This window comes from Phoenix dactylifera, chromosome 8 (genome assembly GCF_009389715.1).
Source record: "Phoenix dactylifera cultivar Barhee BC4 chromosome 8, palm_55x_up_171113_PBpolish2nd_filt_p, whole genome shotgun sequence".
Taxonomy (NCBI): Eukaryota; Viridiplantae; Streptophyta; class Magnoliopsida; order Arecales; family Arecaceae; genus Phoenix; species Phoenix dactylifera.
This window is the reverse complement of record NC_052399.1, coordinates 21500403-21522617: the sequence shown is the minus strand read 5'-3', so window position 1 is coordinate 21522617 and position 22215 is coordinate 21500403. Positions and strand designations below refer to the sequence as shown.

Here is a 22215-nt window from a genome sequence, read left to right as displayed (position 1 = left end):
AATATCATTTGAATAAAGAATCAAAACCCTCCAATAATAGATCATTAGGACTAAAGAATTGACTCTATTAACAAAAATCAGTTAATAGTCCTCGTAAGTTATAAGTCAATACTAAGTTCCGTTCTGAAAAGTTCTACCGCTCAGGAAGGAAAGAAAGAAACAATAATTCCCTTCAAGCATTTGAATATTAAAATCACTAAACATATAACACAATATTGAATTCTTCACAGAAAAGAAGAAATCTATCTTGCATGGAAGGAAGGAAAGAAAGAAAAGAGAGGACAAGTTCTACCGCTCAGGAAGGAAAGAAAGAAAGAAACAATAATTCCCTTCAAGCATTTGAATATTAAAATCACTAAACATAAAACACAATATTGAATCCTTCACATAAAAGAAGAAATCTATCTAGTGTGGAAAGAAAGAAAGAAAGGAGAGGGAAAGCCTACACTAGGACAATCCTATCCAACCATTGCAGTGTTGAAATCACTAAATAAATCAGTAAAATAGCAAAAGACAAACCTTTCACTATAAATGAGAAATCTATTAAGCAAAGAAAAGAAAGAAATCATGATACAATAATTCATTGGAGCCTCCCAACAATAAAATCAATGAATATATTAGTAAAATAGTACAAGATAAAACATTTACAAGGAAAAAAAGACTTATCAAGTGCAAAGAACAAAGAACAAAAAAGAGAGAAAGAAACCAGAATAGTGCAATCCAAGCATTCCAACATTTTGCGTACAAATACCAAAATAGTGCAATCTAAGCAATCCAACATTTTGTGTACAAAAAATTGAAATCACTGCATCCATCAAACTGAATCCATCAGAAGAACTAAGAAAAAACCATCAAGCACAGACAAGTAAGCTAGGAAGAGAGAAAGAAACTGCAATGCAATAATTTTACTCAGGCATTCCCACATTGAAATCGGCAAATACATCAGTAAAACAGCATGGTAGAAAGAGAGAAAGAAACTGCAATGCCATAATTTTACTCAGGCTTCCCACATTGAAATCAGAACGAAATAGCCATAAGACAATTCCATGCAGTCTTCAGGCGGAGTGAATTATTGAGTAGAACAACACAAGTTTGCATCTTTCACAAGAAAAAAGAAAGTTAGGTTTCAGCATTCTTCATTAGGCACAGGATAATAAAGGACTGCCCACCATCGTGAATCAAGAACCTCCGACGCTCAAAGATGGAGCAGTAGGAGCAGTTGGTGAGGCCGTGTTTGGCTGGGCCAAAGTCATCAGCAAAGTTTCAAATCTAGCAGTAAAGTTCACATCAATATTTCCAAAAGAACTGCCAATGCGAGAAATCTTACAATTCCTTACATCGCAAGCAATATTTCCATGAAAATCAACAAGAAATATCATAGGGAAATATCCATAATAGAACAACACAATAAAATTATAACAGTTATACTGCACATTCAGAAATATTTTTTTTACGTTGCTTACTGTAGTTGAAGGTCAAGACATGAAAAGAGTATGAGGAACTGAAAAAATGAGGTATTATCAGAATTTCATATTTAAAACCAAGTCCAACGACATCAAAATCTACTATCTCTATTTTTTATTAAAAAGACCAAAATAGTCTGCCGCTTCTTCAGAACGAAATTTTCCTTCTATTAATTTCACCATCTCTGCAAGCTGCAATTGTTGGGTTTTCAGAGGTCCCTCGAACAGAGATAACCTACTTGTTTATAGATCTTCTCCATATTTGGTTAAAAGATACCAACTGCGCATCATAATCCAACAAGCAGAGTGGAAATTACAATTGACATGAGATGAGGTAAAATAATGAACATGCTTCAAGGTATCATGACGTAGAGCAGCACTGCTTCAAGATCCTGTCTTTCTTCACCATCTACTCATTTAAAGGCACCAGCACTGAGCCCATTACATCATGATGACCTCCCATTCAGTTACCATCAAGAGTACAAATGAAGAAATAGAAATAGTAAACGAAGAATCAGAACCCTCCAACGGTCAGTCAAAACAATAGCTTGAACAAGAATCCGACAATAAAAATTTAGATGGAATTGAAATGAAAATAGTAAAAATAAAAATAATAAAGCAAAAAAAAAGGAACCAAATATGATTCAAGGTACTGTAAACTGCATCAATATTCATCATCTACTTGTTCAAAGGTACCAACACCGTGCCCACCGCATAAGGAGTATAGATCAAGAAACAGAGGAGGTAAACCAAGAATCAGAATCCTCCGGAAGTTGGTCAAAACCCTAACTACTAGAAAAAACAAACAAAAAACTAACTGAAATCTCTGCTGCACACACTCTTCATATTAGCATGTTTGAGATGATCTCATGCTCAGTTAACACATACCTTATACTATTATCATACTATTTTCAGCATCTCTAAAGTTTGCTACATCACCACCTCAGCATTTTTATCTTCCTATCTAACGTGCTCTGATGCTAAACAATCATAATAATGCATCTCCATGCTGCCAAATTTGCAGGAAACAGTATTTTTTCATATATTTCAATAATCACTATATAGTTCTACCTTTTACGCCTTAACATCCAAAATGTTCCTATATAAACTCATATTCCACCTTTACCAATATTTAATACATAAATAGATAGATGGGGATCTAGATATATATGTTTTTAATTAGTCCCAAAAAACCCAAAAACAAGATACGGATAAACAATTGCTTCGATTAAAAACCTAATGCATTCCTCATAAGTTCAATTCTTAAAAATTTTATCAATCAGGAAAGAAAGAAAGAAACCGCAAAACAATTATCTTGTTCAAGCTTTCCAGCATCAAAATTGCTAAACGCAACAGTAAAATAGCACGAGATTGAATTCTTTAAAAGAAAGATAAAACCTATCGAACATGGAAAAGACAAAAAAGGGGAAACTCCACTAGAACAATTCTACTCAACCGACCTAATTCTGAGATCACCAAATAGATCAATAAAATAGCCAAAAACTGAATATTTTACAATTAATAAGAAATATATTGAACATAGAAAAGAAAGAAATCATGATGTAGTAATTCCACTCAAGCCTCCCAACATTAAAATCACAGAAAATATTAATAAAACAGAAAAGATTAAATCTTTACAAGAAATATGACATCTACCAAAGTGCAGAGAAAAGGAAAGAAACCAGAATATAAAATATCCATCTAAGTGTTCAAGCTTTTTTTTTATGTGTGAAATAAGCGCTCCAATATTGGATAACTGAACACATCTGTGGGACAGAACAAGGTCAAATCTTTTACAAGAAATAAAAACTTCATCAAGCACAGAAAAAAAAATCAGAGAAAAAAAAAACTGCAATGCGATAATTCTTCTCAGGCATTGCAACACTGAAGTTGCCAAATACATCAAGCATGATAAAAAGAGAGACAATTAAGTTGCGATATAAAAATTCCACGAAGGTCTTCCAGCAACGTGATTAGTAAAATAATATAAGACCGAATGTTTGACAAGAAAAAAGAAAGAGTACGAATTATGAAATAGGAGAAGTTAACCAACAATCAGAACCCTCCAACAGTCGGTCAAAACCCTATCTTGAGAAAGAATGCGATGATAAAAATTCGGATGGAATTGAGACGAAAATAATAATAAGAAAGGAAAAACAAGAACCAAATAGGGTTCAAGGCACCGTGATCTAAAGCATCACCACAGCACAGCTACTTTCTTCACCATCTACCTGCGTTTAAGGATACCAAAACGGTACGTACGGATCAACGAAAAGAAAAGGAAAACCAATAATCACAGACCTCCAAGAGTCGGTAAAAACCCTAACTGAAACAAGAATCCGATATTTTCAACAACGAATGCGGAGAAACAAGAGTTCCTCCGGCATTTGATCGAAACCCTAACTAGACGAAGAAACAGATAAAGAGGAAGAAACAAATCAAAAAGAAAGGAGAGAAACGCGAGAGAGAGTGCGGAGAGATCGATTCCCAGGACTCTCGATGGAAACCCTACTTCTTCCGCTCGCTCGCTCGCTCTGTCTTCTTCCGCTCGCTCGCTGATAAACCGTCTGAACCGATGGCACGGGCTCCTATTTATAGAAGAAGGATGGCGGTGGGTCCTCTCTCTCTGCGATTGCGTGTCATGCCAGCTGGCACAATTCTGTTATGCTCTTTCGTAAACAAGCGCAGTTTAGATACGAGGGGCGTGTTGGGCCAACTGTTTCCCAAGCTTCCTCCCGCGTCGTTCATCCTTCGCTTCTCGTCTTCTCTCTTCCCTAGCTTTTTCTTTTCTTTTTTTTTTATCTTTTTGCCTCTTTTCTCCTCTCTGCCCAACGAAGATGAAAGAAGAAGATGTTCGCTCTCTGGCATTTTTTTTCTCTTTTTTTTGCCTCTGTTTCTTTTTCTTCACTCTGTCCAACAAAGTGAAAGAAGATTAAGTTTGATTGAAGACACATCTCATGTAAGTTTCAGTATTGGGCATGCAAGAACTAATGTGCATCTCTTTTCAAAGGATAGATGGAAGAGGCTTCCTGCGCCCATCCACTTAACTGAGATAGTAAATTTAAAGTACTAGACTGCCAAGAGTTGTTACCTTAGTTGTGAACTCAATTGATTGGCAACCCTCTCTTAAGGGATTGTTCTTGGGTAGGTTTTGGATTGTTGAACAAATAAACTGTCTTCACTGCTCGTAAACAAGTTCATGCACACCATTAGACCAACAGCATAATAAGTTGCAGGATGTCACACACGGTAGATGCAGAGAGTGGATTAGGAAACAACATTCCTTTGCCCAGCTCCATTTGAGTTATGCATGCAAGCCAAACAATTCTCACATATATTGGATTTCAATACGTTTAGTCTCAATCCATGCTAACGTGAGACAATGTACGTAGCATATTACTGTTTGCAACATGTTGCAACTTGAATTGGTACCCATACCACAAGTTTGATTTTAATGCTTTACAAAATAATGCAATTCTGGTTTACCCAAAAACCACATTCGGAGTGATGACCAACGACTAAAATGGCGGCAGAATTCACAACCCAATTTCGTCTCATCTGCACCCTGGTTGGGGCATAATACCCCCAATCCTGAATAACTAGGAGTTTTTGTTTGCACCGTATCATCTCAACGGATAAAATAAAAGATTATGCATAAGGATACATGAAAGATTTCTTCTTTTTCTTGGTTCTGTTCAGCTACGTGTCTCTCATCCCTCAAGCGTCTTCCTCCAATAGGAGATTTGTTTGGGAAAATCCAACGGCCAGTTCCATTTGTTCTGGTGTAACTGCAAATAGCAGTCCTATATATATATATATATATATATATATATATATATATATATATATATATATATATATATATATATATATTTGCTACACCAGATGACTCATATCAGTCTAGTATGAATAAATTCAAAAAAATCAAAATACAATAAGTCACAAAGCACCCGAGACACCTCTTCGTCCATCCAAAAAACTCCCGAATAATTTGCAACAAAGGAGGCCACCCAGTCCGCAGCTCTGTTGGCCTTTCTAAAGATATGCTTCGCCCTGAAGACAGTGTCACTGCTAGCCATACCCTAGATATCCGAAAAAAGGAGGTGATGACCCTCGGTAATGCCAGAGCACTTCTGAAATCCAACCAATCATGGTGGCCGAGTCACCTTCAAGTATAATGGCCCTCACCCGCAGCACAAGTCGAGCATGATAGGGGCCGACCCAAATAGCTCTCAGCTCTGCCCTAAGGACTGAGATATCAAAGATCCGACTCCCTCCGGTCGCCGCTACTCTAGAGTCCGGGCCCCTGATTACGAAGCCCGCACGACGTCTCCTACCACCGTCCAAAATAGATCCATCAAAGTTGACCTTGAGAAAACTCAAAGGTAGAAACTCCCAAGTGAAGTACACCATCTGAGACACTGCATGAGTAGAAGAGTCTTAGGTGCCCCGAGCTATTAAAGGCTCGCTAATGGACCAGCATCTGCAACCTACACTCGAGCTCTCTCCATGAATAGGCTAAGTGTCAAACTGCTCTTCCTAAACAACCAAGCATTCCTAGCCAACCAAATATGGTAAGCAACATAAATCACCCTAATAGCCAAGTACCGAGTATGAGGCATACTACCCCACCTTCTGAGAGCCTGGGTAAAGGAACTAGATTGGCGAAGTGTATCAGGCTAGATGTCAGACAGCCTCCACACCCTCACAGCTCGATCACACTAGAATAACACATGATCCATATACTCCTCCGCCTCACACCCAGGGCAGATCGGCAGAATACTTAGTCCTCGCCTGCTTAGGATAGCCCCTATTGGTAGGCGTCCCTAAGTCACCTTCCACAAGAATAATACAACCCTCGCATGAAGATCAAACCTCTAGATCTAAGCACAATCAAGCCTCGGACTTTGCTCACTCTAGAACAAGTCGTAGATTTTCCTGGCATCAATCCTCGGACTGCCAGAAGTACTCCAGACCCTCACATCCAGGACATCCCATCCAAAAACTGCCAAAGAATGCACTCTCTCTGCAAGGTGGTCTCCAAATAGATGATCGGTCCATCTAGAGTCCCACCTAGTCCCATCTGGGTGGAGGAGGTCGCAAATCCGCAAACCACTCACGGCCTCAATGTGGATCATAGTCGACCATAGTCTCACTGGGAGGGTGACCATCTAGGGGTCCTCCACAAGATCCACACTACACTCGTCGCTGATCAGCCACCTAATGTTGGCCAAGATAGCATCGCGGCATGCCTTGCGACTAGTACCTCTCTACTCCTGAGCAGAGACAGAACACCCAACCCCCCTCCCAAGTTGGCTGGAAAACGACACCCCATGTAAGGACCAATCTCACAAGGGTCAGCATGCCCATCATAGATAGCGAAGCTGCTCCCCAACCCTCCAGTTGCTCTTGAATATGCTGCACCATACCTAGGCACTTTGTCGCTCGAAGTCTCCTTCCGATAATGGGTACCCCCAAGTAACTCTACGGCCTCTCGTGCTCCCTCATACTAAGAAGTTCTCTGACAGTCTGCCCGACCCTCAGCTTGGTCTTTGGACTAAAGCAAATAGTAGACTTGAGCAAATTTACCTTCTAACCGGAGGTGAGGTCGCGCGGTAGTCCTCCAAAATGCATCTAAGAACTGTCACTTCCCTAGTCCTTGCCCTGGCCATGAGGAGACAGTCGTTTACAAAAAGTAGGTGGGAGATCGGATGGGCCTAGAGGCAGGCTCATTGGCGTCCATCGCCTATTCCTGGCATGCTGCCTGCAAAGCACGAGACAACACGTCAACACAAATAATAAACAGTTAAGAGGACATGGGACAACATTGCTGCAGCTTGATAGTGAAATAGAAAAAAAGAGTTGGCATGTTGTTGATCAAGATGGAAAAGGACGGCATCCACACGCAGCCTAGAATCCAACCGATAATGGAAATCGAAGCTCTCCAAGGCATACCAGAGGATATCCCATCTGACTCTATCGTAGGCTCTCTCTACGTCGAGCTTTACTGCCATGAAGCTCTGCCGACACGGGGCCTGCTGTAAATCCCAGATCATCTCCTAGGCTAACATAACATTACAGTGATGTTCTGGCCCCCCATAAAAGCACCCTGCTTCTGGCTGATAAGACGAGGCAGCAGTGGCTTCATCTTGCCCACCATGATCTTCACCACTATTTTGTACAGGGTAGTGCAAAGACTAATCGGTCTTAAATAGCTAGGCTGTGTTGCATCCTGGCGTTTTGGGATCAAGGTAATGTAAGTAGCCTTCCAAGCATCCGACATTAAGATCATGCTGAAAAACAACTGGACAGCTCTACCACCTCCCTTATAATAATGCTCCAGTATCTCCTGAAGAAGAATGAGGTAAAACTGTCGGGCCTCGGGGCCTTGTCCTCTGCCAAGGCCCAGATCACCCCCCGCACCTCGCCCTCCGAGACTGGCTCAATAAGACCATCGCTCTCCACCATCTCAACTCCAACATCTGGAGGAGAAAAGTTGTAGGCCATATCCCAAATGCTGCCCTGTGTCCACCTGGACCTGAAGAACTCAAACAACACCTGTCGAACCCTACTTTCCTCCTCCACACTTTGTCGAGCTTCATCCTTCAAAGACCAAACCAGGTTCGTCTGCCTCTTAATGATAGTAGATTAGTAGAAGAATCGGATGTTCCTGTCTCATTCCCTGATCCACTAGACTCTAGATTTCTGTTGCCAGAAAACCTGTTATTTTCGCAAGAGTGAGTAATGAGTAGCTAGCTTCTATCGGAGATCAGCTAGCTCCACCTCTATTAGGGCGCCACTACTCTCCTCCCTCCACCACCTCCTGATTCCATCTTCACAGCCTCCATTTGGTGAGCCCCAATTTTCAAGCGACCCTCCGCATAGCATACCCTCACAACAGAGCCCCCCTTGCCTCCTGGATGATGTTCCAGGACTGAGGTTACGACAACCACAACTTCTCGAACTAGAACAGGTTGTGATAACTAATGCTGGAGACAGTGTTGATCAGAATAGGGCAGTGATTCGATGCAATCCGAGGAAGGTGATGACCTGATAAGTGGCAAAGGACTAGATCCAACTAACTGAAGCTACAACCCTATCAATCCTCTCTCACACTCTACCCAGTCGGTTAGAGTCATAAAACCGAAATCCACCAATCCATTGGTTGTCGTAAAGTCATAAACTCCCTTATTTCTACCTTATCGGTATAGACCTTGCCTCCTTTCTTTTTCATGGGCACCTAGATGCAATTGAAGTCACTAGCAACTAGGGTAGAGATACCCTGAGTCACAAGGTTAGTCACCTCTTCCCACAAAGCTCTCCTCACTCTGCAGTCAATACTGGCATACACACTCGGTAAAATCCAAAAAAGTTTATTTAGTTTTGAGATTACCATTACAACATGCTGGAAGCAATTATGAAAAACATCAACCATAACTGTTCCCCGCTTCCAAGGTATAATTAAGAGATAGCCTCCTTAAGAGTGTTGTTTGACTAAACAACACTCTTAAGAGATAACTTGCTATGTACTAAACAGATTTTGAATACCATAAAGAACCAAAAAATTATTCAAATAATGCATATTGACTAATTTTTTTGAATAAAATCCTGATATGCAACAATAAAACTCTAGGGAGAGGCTAAAATTTAAAACAACTGAATTTTAAAGTTATATAACAATTTTGTTGTTTATTTTCTTTTTTTTGATAAAATGGATCAATTAATTAATTAAATCAAATCTGTATTCATCCCAAAAAACGAGAAAATAAAATATCCCAAATTTGCAAAGAAGACGGGTTGATTGTGTCTTTCAAAAACAACCATTAGCTCATCGTATTAAGCATTCATTGTTGCATTACCGTACAAGTTGATGCCACATGCAGATAAACAAAGTAATTACATACAGATTACCGTGGTTGGGAGAGGGCATTTTTTTTCATATTATAGTTCTCTTTTTTTTTTAGCAAAGTGATATTATATTTTTTAAAGAAAAGTTTCTCTATAAGATAACTACCCTGTAAAATGCTTTGCCATACCTGCGAATTCATAGGTCTAAATCACCGACGCCGTTATCAATTTGCATGCATTCACTAATAAACATATAAATTTATATAAAACAAAGAAGATCTAGACCCTTGCATAACAAAAAGCGACAGTTCATCGGACCAATCTTGTCCTCTATCTAATGCAGAAATCAAAATATTCGAAATTTCAATCAACCTTCACTAAGCAAGCAAACAAACATGGTTCTGCTACCACAACACTTGATTGCATAGCTCACAACCCAAGATTCTCAAACAATTTGAAACCAACAAAGAGGATTTTGCAACCCATGATGGTGCTAACTTCTAGAAAGTTCAATTAGCTGATACCATATAGATCTGCATCACAAACTTGTAATTTCAGACACTCTATTTCTCCACAAGCTATGGACATAAATGACAAGAAGTTCGCGAAAAAGTCATTTCTAAAATCCATATGAATAATATATTGAAGTCCAGCTGTCCTGTTTCTTTATGAACAACATTTACATCAGCACTTGATGGAAGTGGTCCTGCAAAAGATTACATTTCAAACACAGGTATGAGACAATAAGTTGGCATCCAAGAAAAATTAAACAAACATCAAGTAGAAGGAAATTATGATTGTTTTATAAAGTGTTTAGACATCATAAGGAGTCATCCCTGGAATCATCAGTCCATCAGAAGTTTCCCGGATGAAAAATAAGCATCAAAACTTAAATTTTATGACAAAAAGTTGGTCCGAACCTGGACAAGCCCTTCTTGTTGTCCAAAGAATCAATCTCATTCTGCAAGATTGATTCAGTCTTGCTCTTGTCAAAATTTCCAGATTCTATCGCTGCTGTTATATGTTGCAGACCCTGAAAAGAATGCAAGAAAAAATGGAAATCTCATAAGACAAACCAAGTTCAAAATTATTTCCTGTAGTTATGGAACACTTAAAATAGGAACAAACTAAAGCATGACTTGTCAACAAGATCCTCTTATTTAGTGTATAATGTTAAATATCATTGTAGTCAAAAGATCCACCTAATTGATAATGATATAAAAATGCACTCAATGGCACAAGAACTTATGGAAGTTGATAGATGCTATCAAGTTGGATGCATATAAACCAGGGAAAAGTATGTAGTCCAGCAGATAAATTGATTTGGTCCTGGCAAATATAATTGGCTATAAGCAGCTAAGTAAAAGAGAACCTTCAAACTTCCTGCATTGAAACCACGCCTGTTTGCACCCTTAAGGCCATCCTACAGTATACAATGGAAGAAAGCGTTAGCCAGGCCAACTAGCAAATTTAGCTAAAAACCAAAAGCAATGCCATAAACCTGCACAAAAAAAAAGCAAGCAAACCAGAAGACTTGAATGAAATCCAATTTGCCATAGTCTCGGATGTAAAGAGAATATAAGAGAACCAAATAGGCATGCAATGATTAGCCTATAAAGCTGCTATTCTGGTACATGTATTTCTTTCACTTCAACAAAGAGATAACATGGATCGAGATTATAATTATTTATAAACAACAAAATGTAACTAAGAAATGGAGCATCAGGAACAAGTGACTGACTCCAATAAATGAGCTGCACTAGCAGTTTATCTCACACTTTTTTCATGAATAGCTACCATAGGCAAGCTAGTAACATAAACAGATCTACAGCCACATAATTCCATAGACCTATAAATGCTGTCCACCAATAACTTAAAGAAAAGGAGGAATTTAGACGGCCACAGATCTGGCAAGACAATCAATAGGAGGGACTCTGGTCAAAACAGACAATCTTGCTCATTTAATTATGCATGCATTACATAAATTAACTTTGTCATGGTAAATTATTATGTTTCGCATCAACTGAAAGACATGAAAACAACCATAAGCTGATCTCATCTACCATAGAAAAGCAAGCCAATGTGTCATTAGTGTCACTTTGACCAAATACTTCTACAAATCCTCCTGTAAGAATTGGGAAAAATCCTTAGGAATTACTAAATCCTTGCTCCAGTGATATTACACTGCATGTACTGGACTTCATTTGATTTGTACGTCAAAAAATATTTTGAGCAACTATGGCCTGATTGTTTTCTAGAGTGCTTAAATTTTATTTTCAGACTGATATAATTCATTAATGAATGACAGAGAATCATGTACACAAATGAATGACCAAAAAATTTGCTTCGCTACCAAAATGAAAGACTGCTGGGGGAATTTTATCAGCAACTCCAACTTTGAAACACGGGTTGGAAAAATATGGCTGAACACTATTTTGCTTTTATCATGTCAGAATATCAGGGAACTTCTAAGAATAGGCTAAGAGAAATGGCAGGTTGACCCAATAACCACTTAAGAATTTCAATAGATCACTTGACTTTAGCACTAATCATATATAAACTTAATGTTAATATTCAAGAAAAGGCACACTGTTGTATGTTTTTAACTCATGATCATATGAAACAAGTATAGGCTTGAACTCTTGATTGGAAGTAGGTAGCAAGAAAAATGAAAGTGTGGTTCTCATAAAATGGCAGAGATAAATGGTCTGACCACTTTAATGATCTTCGGTTTAGCATTCAGAAGTATGAAGGGCTTTGACTAAGGCATCCACAATAAAGTGGAAATGATCTTTCAGGTGTCATGCGATCGGCACATGCCTTTGGAATAAACCATAGAGAAATACCCAGCATACAATATAACTTGGCAGAAGATGAGAACCCTGTGACCAAACTATAAAGAATAAGGTAAGAAATGGGTCCTTGCACCAATTAAGATAAAGCAATTGAGAACTAGTTGAGATGATATGTGTGAAATGAAGATCTTGGGATTAGGAAAAGAGATACTAAGATCTGCCACATCGATGGAAGCCATGAGAAAAGATCCAAAAAGTTGTAATTACAAAATACATAGCATAGGAGTGATCGCTGGAGTGACCAAGCCTGTGATAAGTAAAAGAGAGTAAGTCTGATAGTTCCAATAATGGTAAAAGTAATATACCAAACAAGATGTTACTTTTCCATATACGTCAGATGTATCATTTTGAATCTATGTGCATAGTTGTGTTCTCCAATCAAATTCCAATCTGGTGGCATCTTCCACTTTTATAAATATAAGTGTATGTATATATTTAAATGTACCCTGTATGTGAGAAAATGCAACAGACTATCTCAACCAAGGAATAGTATTTTATGGCTACACAAACCGTTGAGGGTAGTTCTAGATCTGGGCCGAATTTTGTCCTTGCCTTGCTAGTGGAACAAGAAAGACAATAAATCAATTTTTAAATGTAACAACATTTTCCAATTTCTTTGAGTAGATCATGTTTTACTTGGTTTTTCTTTCCTTTTTGTTATATCTTTTCCATCATAGAAGCAATCCAAAGTTCATGTACTCCAAAATTCAGGATGAATGGTACATTCTAAGCCTCTCTATAGCTTCATAATTCTCAAACTGATGGTTCTTTCAACCACCAGAAACTCGTCACTCAATTATCTTGCGATTAATTCTGCATGCTCATCATCATCCCAAAAAATGGTACAATTCAAGAAAGCTAGGCTATCCCCCCTGTAAATTCTCTTGATGCAATTCAGCTAGAAGAACTTCTGATAATTGGCAAAGAAACATCACCATTCAAAGAGTGAAAGATGACATACAAGATAGGCAGGGCATAAACCACAACCTTGACGGGTACACTGGGATATCAATTGAACAATAAAAGGACGATACCCATGGAAGAATCAAATATCATGCCTGCATTCACATGTGAACGTGTCGCAGCTGTGCATCTTCAAGGTGGTCAAACATCCAATATGCCCACATGGAGAAGTATTATACTGAACCTTTCGCAACCCATAACCATGTCCAAGGGCAAAGGCATTTTTTAAGAAATTGAATCTGAATTCTAAGCTCCTCACTGATGGACCAAGGACTTGGACACTCTTGGATTCCATTTGCATCTTATGCAAGGTTTGAAGCAAAGCAGTATAGGGAAGTATTGGTCATGTATCCGCTTGGTACATATGCAATGCAGGGCAATGATACAGGGTGGTACATGCCCATATGGCACAACAATGTAGTACAATGATACATGGCAATTTTTAAACCTTGGTCCCACATATAATCTACCTTAAGTCCAGTTATAAAGAAAATAATATTCCTTTAGAAAAAGGAGACTGAGGTATCAATGAAGGTATCAGAAAAATGGGATGAAAAGGTGGTGAAGCAGAAAGCAAGGGTTAAAAAATATCATGAGAGTGTCATGAACAAGAAAAAGTGCTAGCTTCATTGGTTCAATCTAAAAATTTGCAAAAGAATCAATACTTAAATATAAGATGATTGATAAATATCTAATAATAGATATCCTTAGAACTCAAACTCTACACGAGGTTTGCCGTACTGGTGCATACAATTCCATATCGAACAATGTTGTATTGTACTGTAATTGAACCAATACTCAGTAGGGGGGCATACCGAGTGTTGATATGCCAAATCGACCCATACCGACACTACACCAACATGGTACCGATACAGATGCCAAACCAGTATTGCGAACTTTGCCTCCATAACACCCCTAAGTCTAGAAATTGATTATATCGTCCCTTTCACTATCCCACTATGTTAGTAATTCTCAATACGCATGTGCATACACATACATATGCATAGGCATATATATGCCTATATTTGCATATATAATATATATACATTAAACTGCAAATTTGTTTTTGTTTGATTGTATGTATGTAAGTATGTGTTTGTGTGTGAGTGTGTGCACATACACATATACATGTAGATACTCACATAGATATGCATATAAAATCATACTTTATTAAACTGGTGCTTTTGTTCTTCCGGACTGCAGAGGTCAAAAGCTTATGGAACCAAAACTTTCAATAGACACCTAATGTAACCCATTCCAGGCTTCTAGCAATAACAGGCTCAGATCTTCATTCTAAAGAAGGGTCGGCAATTATCAGTCACAAATATAGGGGGCCATAAGCATATCAACAATAAAAGGCCACAAATAAACATAGAGGCTACCAGAGAGGAAGTTAAATTATTACGGAGGTTAAAGTTTCAAAAACTGCAACTTAATCTTTATCCATCTAAAACTGCAAAGCATAAATTACAGTGCAAAACTGATTGCCACTGAATACATTAACATTATCTAGATATTCATAATTATTATTATCTGTCACGATTATCTTGAGGCAAATATTTGTCACGATTATTTTGGGGCAAATATAGTATCTGATGTGCTTGAGCACAATCAGTTCTCCAGGCTCAAACTACAGAGATGCAGAAACAAATACCTGATAACTTCAAAGCACTTTTTGATATTCACTCTTTAATAAGTACTTTATATGTCCTTGCCATCCATTGTGTTGATCAATAAATAAATAAATGTGAGGACAGCAAGGTTTAAAAACTGGTAGCAGAAGGCGTGCTATTTTTTTGAAAAACCAGTACAGTATTAGGTAGCAATGCACGGTACGGGACTGCATCCCACACAGACATGCTATGTACAGGTGCCAGTTTTCTGGAACAGTACATTACTGCATGTACTGTTCCATTCTGGCAGTTTTTAAGACCTTGGTGTACAAATAAAAAGAATTTTAAAATAAAAGAAACATCGATGTTAAAGAGCACCAAATTCCTCAATAGGATTGCTTGACAAACAAGGATCCATAACCCAGATAGTTGGGACAAGGACAAGGATGAATCGTTATGTTAATGTTACATTAAAGAACACCAAACCATTGTGAAATTTTAAAACATATGCTACACCTGAAACATCTGATTGCAGAATGAAAAAACCGAAAAAAATTTAAAAATCATGAAATATTAGCATATAAACTATGAGTAGTACCTGCAGAGAATCAGGCATCTTTCCACCCTTCCCCTCAGCATATCGCACAAGGTACATAACACCAGCACAAGCAAAATTCTGTCCTCACAGTGTTGTCAGTGGAATTAGAGGAACATTCACCAAAAGAAAGTTGAATTGAGCAATTTGCAATTAATATATTACAGATAATGGAAACGAAAGCAGCTACTATGGTCATTATGGTTTATAATGTGGTTAATAGGTTACATGCAAGAACAATATCATATTTGAGCAATTTAGCATTTTAAGAAAACTAAAGTTACCAGAGTAGAAAGACTGAAGCATTATAACTAGACTGGGTAGTGCATTATCACAAAAAGAAACAAAGAAATGCCCCATCTCTCTGAGTTCAACAAAGAAGGGGTTAAAACTAAATAGTCCAGGAATATCTCTTATGCCATTCATAGGAGAATATGGCTTTGACATGGATTTCTCTTTATCATTTAATGGTGATTCTCATCCTTCAATTGTCAATGATCTGTATGGTTACCACTCTGAAGAAGCTTTCCCATCTTGCTGAACGTCAGTTATGATTCTTCAAAATAACAGGTCAAGCTACCTCATTGCAGGTATGAACATTCTCCAGAACCATCTAACAATAATTTGCAAATCTAGAACCTTTAAATCTTCATTCAGAATTGGAAAATTAGCTTTAGCACAGATGCTTTTTCACTTAATCTCTAGACAGTATCAGCACTGTAGATATCTAAGAGTCAGTATTCCTCTAAAACTCATCCAGTATCATAAACCGAATTAAGAATAATGGAAGTTAGTATGAAGAAGCTACATGATACTGTCACAGTAAATGTCACCAACCCTTGAGGTGATCAGCTTAATAGACAGCTGCATGCATGAAATGCACACCTATAACCACTACGTGCTCATTGAATTGGGTCATACATAACATGCAACAAGTGCAAATCCTTGTGCTTTCATATTAGAAGTATAACATCAGGTACTGCTAAGCACTGGAAATTCTGACATGAAGTGAGAAGATGCAGTGGTCATTTCATCCCTCAGTGAAAATAATATCATGAGAAGTATGTCTGCGATGAATTAGCCAAAAAATTATTCCTGCATTCATATCCCTAGCTTATTTCTGTCAATTTCTAATATTCTCAAAAAAATAAAAAATCTTAAATTCCCATGCTACATTCAGATTATCTCATTTAAAAAGATTACAAAGACCAAAGCACACCTGCTTGTCCTCAATTGCATTCATCTTCTCATCCTGCAAAAAGGAGACATAATCAACATGAATTATAAAACAAACTTCCCAAGGTGCGAAAAAATATTAAGTTCAGCATGACTTTGACAGAAATGATTACCAGACCCCAAACCAATCGTTGGAGGTTGTCTAACTCAAAACCAATATTCTCAAGTCTGCCACAAGCATCAGTAACCTGTTTGGTAAAACATAAAGGGCTTGAGAAGCTATGAAAAAGAATGCATTTACAAAATCAAAAGTAACAACTGAACTTTCTTGTGCTTCTGTTTCAACAGTAGCCAACAATTCATATGAGTTCAGATACAAAAACAAACATTTATACTAAAAGGTAATATCCAAATGCTAAAAAACCCCTGAAACATTGAATTATCAGAATGCACCATATTGGGCCTATGCTTCATATTCAAGAATCACATATGCTAATTTGATAGACAAACTCAAAAGTCAGCAAATGTACAATAATATAAGGGCACCAAGAACAATTCTACCTCCTGTTTTATTTGACCAGATATCTCTTTTTGCTCATCCAGTTTTCCATCCAAGCCCTCAATTCGCTGGGTCAGATGCCTCTTAGTTTTCTGTGGAAAGGGGCCAAAATTTTTAGCAAGGCATGTCATTGTGTAAATACAACTGATGTATGAGAAGCCCATGCTTAAAGGACATTAAAAAAAAGTACTAAATTTCATATTGACCTTAATACCATACTTAGAAAAGTCTAACAGCATTCTCAACTAAGTTAATGCAGGAGCGAATAATACAGTTTGACAGGGAAGGAAAACAAATGAGGGAAAAGAACTGGAAAATCAGAACAGCCAAAAATAGCTTGCTGAAAGACCACTTTATCTTGAAAGATAAGTCAACTGCTCTTATGATAAGCTCCATTACTGGTTATCTAGGATCTTTTCCAGTAAAGCATTAACAAAAGGTAGCTAGTTTTGATACTTCAAGTAAAAAGGAGCGCCTTTTAACTTGCAAAATATCCACTGTTGAGGTTACAAACCTCAGAACCATATGTATCCCAATCTATGGACAGCCCAAATTTATATAACACAAGTTTAATTAGTATAACTCTTGACTAAAAATCAGTCCACTTAAAATTTTCTACAACATTATACCATCAAAATCGTTCTCTTAGTAATCAATTCTAGTCCTCATAAGACCACTGCTAACAGCTGACCACTCAACCAGTCACATGTGGCTATCAGCAAGGTCCTTTTTGCCCCTGGAGATTATGAAAACACCACATCAGCAAGTGGCCACCTCATTAAACCAATAAAATCCTTGACATTCTATTAAAACATTCAAAAACAAGTAGTCACTGAAATTAACTACAGCAAGTAGATTAGGTGTGCCATGGAACTAAAAGCCATCAGTTCTCTTATACCAACTCCCCTTCAGTAAAATTTTAGGAGACTTCCAGATAATGATAAATTTATTCATTGCTAAAAGAATTATGAAGTTATCTTAAAACTCAGTCTGTAGTAAGCATGAACAGATGAGTGTGCCATGGAGAAACCAAACTCCCCATTGCTTCACCCACTCTCCCTTCTTCCTTTACTTTCCCTTCTAACAATGCTAAATAACACCTTTAAGGAAAGATGATGTCCTAAATTTGTAACTGTCTAAAATGGCTAGATTATTAGTAACACCATCTATCATTTAGCTGATTTCAGCAACCAGACTTAGGAAGGTACAAGAAAAGATATGCAAATATAATTGCTCAAATGACAGATAAGCATTGCTAAACCAGAAATTAGCAATTATAAATCTAATACTTACAGCAAGAGCATCAGAGACTTGCTCCAAATGCTTTGTCAGGTTTGATACAGCATTAGCCATGTTACGCTTCGTAACATACATAAGGTCAGACAAGGAGACGCCCTGAATAAATTAAACAATATAAAAGGGAAAAGTCAATCACATTAATCATACCTACTCAAAACCAGAAACTAAAATGATTGCAAACTGAGGAACAACCAGCAAAGAGTGAGCCTCCCAATTGACACATTATTGAGGTTTCGACATAAATACTTTTAAAAAGAATCAGTTTTGAAAGCATTATGTACCTCGTGACAGACTATCTTTAAGCATATGTATATTTTGAAAAATATAAACAATAAAGAATAGCACGAATCTAAAATGAACAAATGATTATCATATCTAATATCGCAATATTATTCATTGTATATGGAGACGATGATAAAGCATACTTTCCACCACATGTACCCATAGCCTAATGCACCCAAGGTTGCCGCTGGCACTATAAGTGATGTCATGTTCCCTGGTAGAAGTAGAACATCTTTAATTAGAAAATTTTCTCAAGATAAAATAATCTAACAATCTTCTTGAAAGATAGTGAAACAGTTCAACCAAATTTTTCGCCAGCAAAAAGTAACATCACCAATATCTAACAAGAATAAAGAGATAAATCCAAATTCTACATTAAATGAAATGTCGAAGCATGTAACAAAAAATGCAGCTATTTTCAACATTTAACAAGCAAAATATTCAATAAACTGGGATTTTTCTTTCATACTAATGCAAATCTTTAGCATCAAGTAGCTAGACAAGCAACTAACTATTGCTTCATCCTTATTATTGATCTGTAGGAAACCGCATGGGTATATATTAATCCTGTTCTTAAATGTTACTTCAAATTTCATATTAAATGGTCAAATATACCTGCTTGGCCTGAATTTCCACTGATAACAGTAACTGGACGTGCAGAGGCAAGTTGTCGAACCTCCATGGACAACCGACGGACCTACCAATCATAGCAATGACAACTTATCAGCTTGCAATTGGTTTGGTAGAAATTAAAAAACATAAATAGTACTTATCAAGTCAAAAAAAAAATCAAGATGAGATATATCTAGAAGATAAGTCATGATGACCGAAAGCGTACCCAGAATTGTCACTATGAAGCTGTATATGCATACATATATGTACACATGACAAATTTTAAGATTTAATGCAAATACTTTCAACTAAGATGATAATGGCAGAATCCCTACCACTCATAATGTATTCAATACCGCTGAACACCAAAAAAAGATTGACTAACAGATTAATGAGCAAGGAGGTGTTTGGATACCTTAAATTACCAGGCATATACTCCAGAAATTTTTTTGTCCAGTGCTAAAATTTCCAAGCTTGTGTTTGGGTATCTCCTTCAGGATGAGAAATATACTCTAAACAACCCTAATTCCAGAGTGTTTTCATTCCCCATTCCCAGTGGTGCAAAAATTTTCCATCATTATCAGCCTTGGAGTCTCTTATCACCACCCCACACCACACAACTCCCACTCCATGAAACCCCACTAGCAACCCTAACCCATCTTCTCCGTCACCTTCCTCTCTCAGCCTTGGGTCGCCTCCACCAGTGACAATGACAGGGACAACACTGGTCTCTCTCTCTCACCCTCTCTCCCCCCACCCTTCCCCTCGAACCCCAACCTAACCTCTGGTGATGGCGACCAATTCATTGACTCAGCCAAGGACTGTCAATGACTCCTGATGGACCCCCCAACACCAAGTCCCTCCTTCTGTCCCACCCTAATCTGTCTTCCTCCACCTTGTCTCCTAGATGATACTGATCCCCTAGCACTCCAGCCCCATTTCCTGCTTCAGCCAATCCCCCTCACCACAACCACCACCATGTTATGGTGACTGCAGCAATAGTGATGATGGTGGTGATTGTTGGGGCATGGTGGTGGTGCTGATGGTGGTCTTGGTATTGGGGGTAGTGATGATGCTGGTGGTAATTGTGGTGGTAGTGGCCATCATGATGGTGGTTGATGCAGTGGATGGCAATTTGGGCTGGTTTGAATGGATAAGTAGGGTGGGGAATGGGAGAACTGGGAGATCAACAAATATTTCCGAGGAATTACTCTCCGATTGTATGGTTGAAATTAGGGATTTCCCGAACCAATTGTTCATGGAGTACTATTATAATGCATCTATTCATAGAGAATTTTCATTCTCTAGAGCATTATTCCAAACTCCAAAGTATTCAAACGAGGCTAATTGAAATAAAATAAAACATGAGTCTATATACAAGGATAGAAGCAAGCTAAATTGCAATTTTATGATAACAACGACAATCAACATATATTGGCTTTAGCAAAGTCCCATGCACATCAAGAACCCATACCACCAGGAAGTACAAATTACTGTCTGATCTTAAATGGGCTTTTTCAGGAACTGGAAGTACAAATTACTGTTTGATCTTAGGTGGGCTTTTGCAGTAACGATTATACATATATATAATGTCACCGCCACCATCAAACAACTCTAACTAGGTGGCACCACAATAGACAATATACAAGGACATAATAATAAGAATTACCTGCGTAGAAAGGGCATCGCTTAATTCAGAATTAGTGCCTGCCTTTTCTGCAGACTTTTCCAATCCCTTAAGCATGTCCTGCGTGTCAATTGCGCAAAACTAGATCTTAATCCACGTGTCTTCACATAAAATATCAAACAGCTTCAGGAGATTGATAGAATGACTCGATAGTTATGATTATCAGAAACAATAAAAAAATCAATAAGTCGGTTATCAATCTTGCAAGAATCCGTTGCCAAAGATAGTCAAGAAACCAATAAGAAGAATTCATCCTATCCAGAGAGCAAAAGAAAATCCGAATGGAACAGTGGTGAAGAGCAAAGACAGTGAATCTAAATAGAATCAAACGAAATAGCGGTAGAGTGATGATCAGAGTCTGACCTGAAGCTCAGACAAGATATCAGACAGCCGGCCATTCCGCAGCATGATCGAGCCAGTAAACCCTGGATAGAACGGTCAGAAGGCCATCAGATGACACGAACCAGAACTCGTATCGATCAAAAATAAAAAAGAGAGGGGATTCGAGGCGTGTGAATCACCTGCTCCGACAAGAAGCAGGACTTTGGAGAGCCCAATTCCCGCATGCATCGCCATCGATCCGGTCTCCCGGGAACCCTGATCTTCGCCTTTGATGATTTCTGCTTCTTCCTTCTCCTCCCCTCCGAGACGAGACGAGACGAGACGAAACCCTAGGCTCGACAGAGAGCGAGAGGGGGCTCGATGAGAAAATCGAATCAGCAAGAGCAGCCCTACTTTTGTACTGCGGGGCCGAGGGGACTTTTGCCGCAAATATCGGTGCGAGCCCAAACCAGTTCCTCCTAGACCAGCTCGACCAGGTCAACACGGCGGCGGCGGCACGAGAACCGATAAATTGCGAGGCAGGAAGATCATGCTTGCCGCGCCTTTTGTAACACCAGATATCTCGGCACGTCGGCCGGTTGCCGGTACCGATACGAAATCGCAATCTCGGTTTGATTCGGTCAACATTTTTTAATTTTACTTTTTAAAGAGGTCCGGAGGACTATCCCTATTATACCCATCCTTATTTAATCAGGAACTCGCTCAAAATCTGCCATTCTGGTGACGCGTTCCACATCTTCACGCCTATTATTTGGGAAGAAGAGAGAAAATTCAACCCCTCACAAAAATTATAAAAATTAATATATAAATATAATTATCTAAAATATTTTAAGAATAATAATAAAAAATATTTAGATGAGTTAAAATTATGTTTATAAATATCTAAAATTATTTTAGAAAAGTACAATAGTAGAAAGATAT

At 38.2% G+C, this 22215-nt stretch overlaps 1 protein-coding gene across 1 annotated transcript; it reads right to left on the bottom strand.

Moving 5' to 3' along the window:
• Nucleotides 1-9619: 9619 nt before the first annotated feature.
• On the bottom strand, nucleotides 9620-21669 carry LOC103709785. The gene is made up of 13 exons (XM_008795284.4): nucleotides 21474-21669; nucleotides 21316-21377; nucleotides 20935-21012; nucleotides 19269-19350; nucleotides 18797-18867; nucleotides 18366-18467; nucleotides 17075-17164; nucleotides 16687-16761; nucleotides 16557-16589; nucleotides 15341-15418; nucleotides 10684-10734; nucleotides 10232-10344; nucleotides 9620-10017 (listed from the first exon to the last, which is right to left on the bottom strand). Exons 1-13 carry the CDS (start codon nucleotides 21526-21528, stop codon nucleotides 9996-9998), a joined length of 912 nt encoding a protein of 303 aa, XP_008793506.2. The 5' UTR covers nucleotides 21529-21669; the 3' UTR covers nucleotides 9620-9995.
• Between the last annotated feature and the right edge of the window lie 546 nt (nucleotides 21670-22215).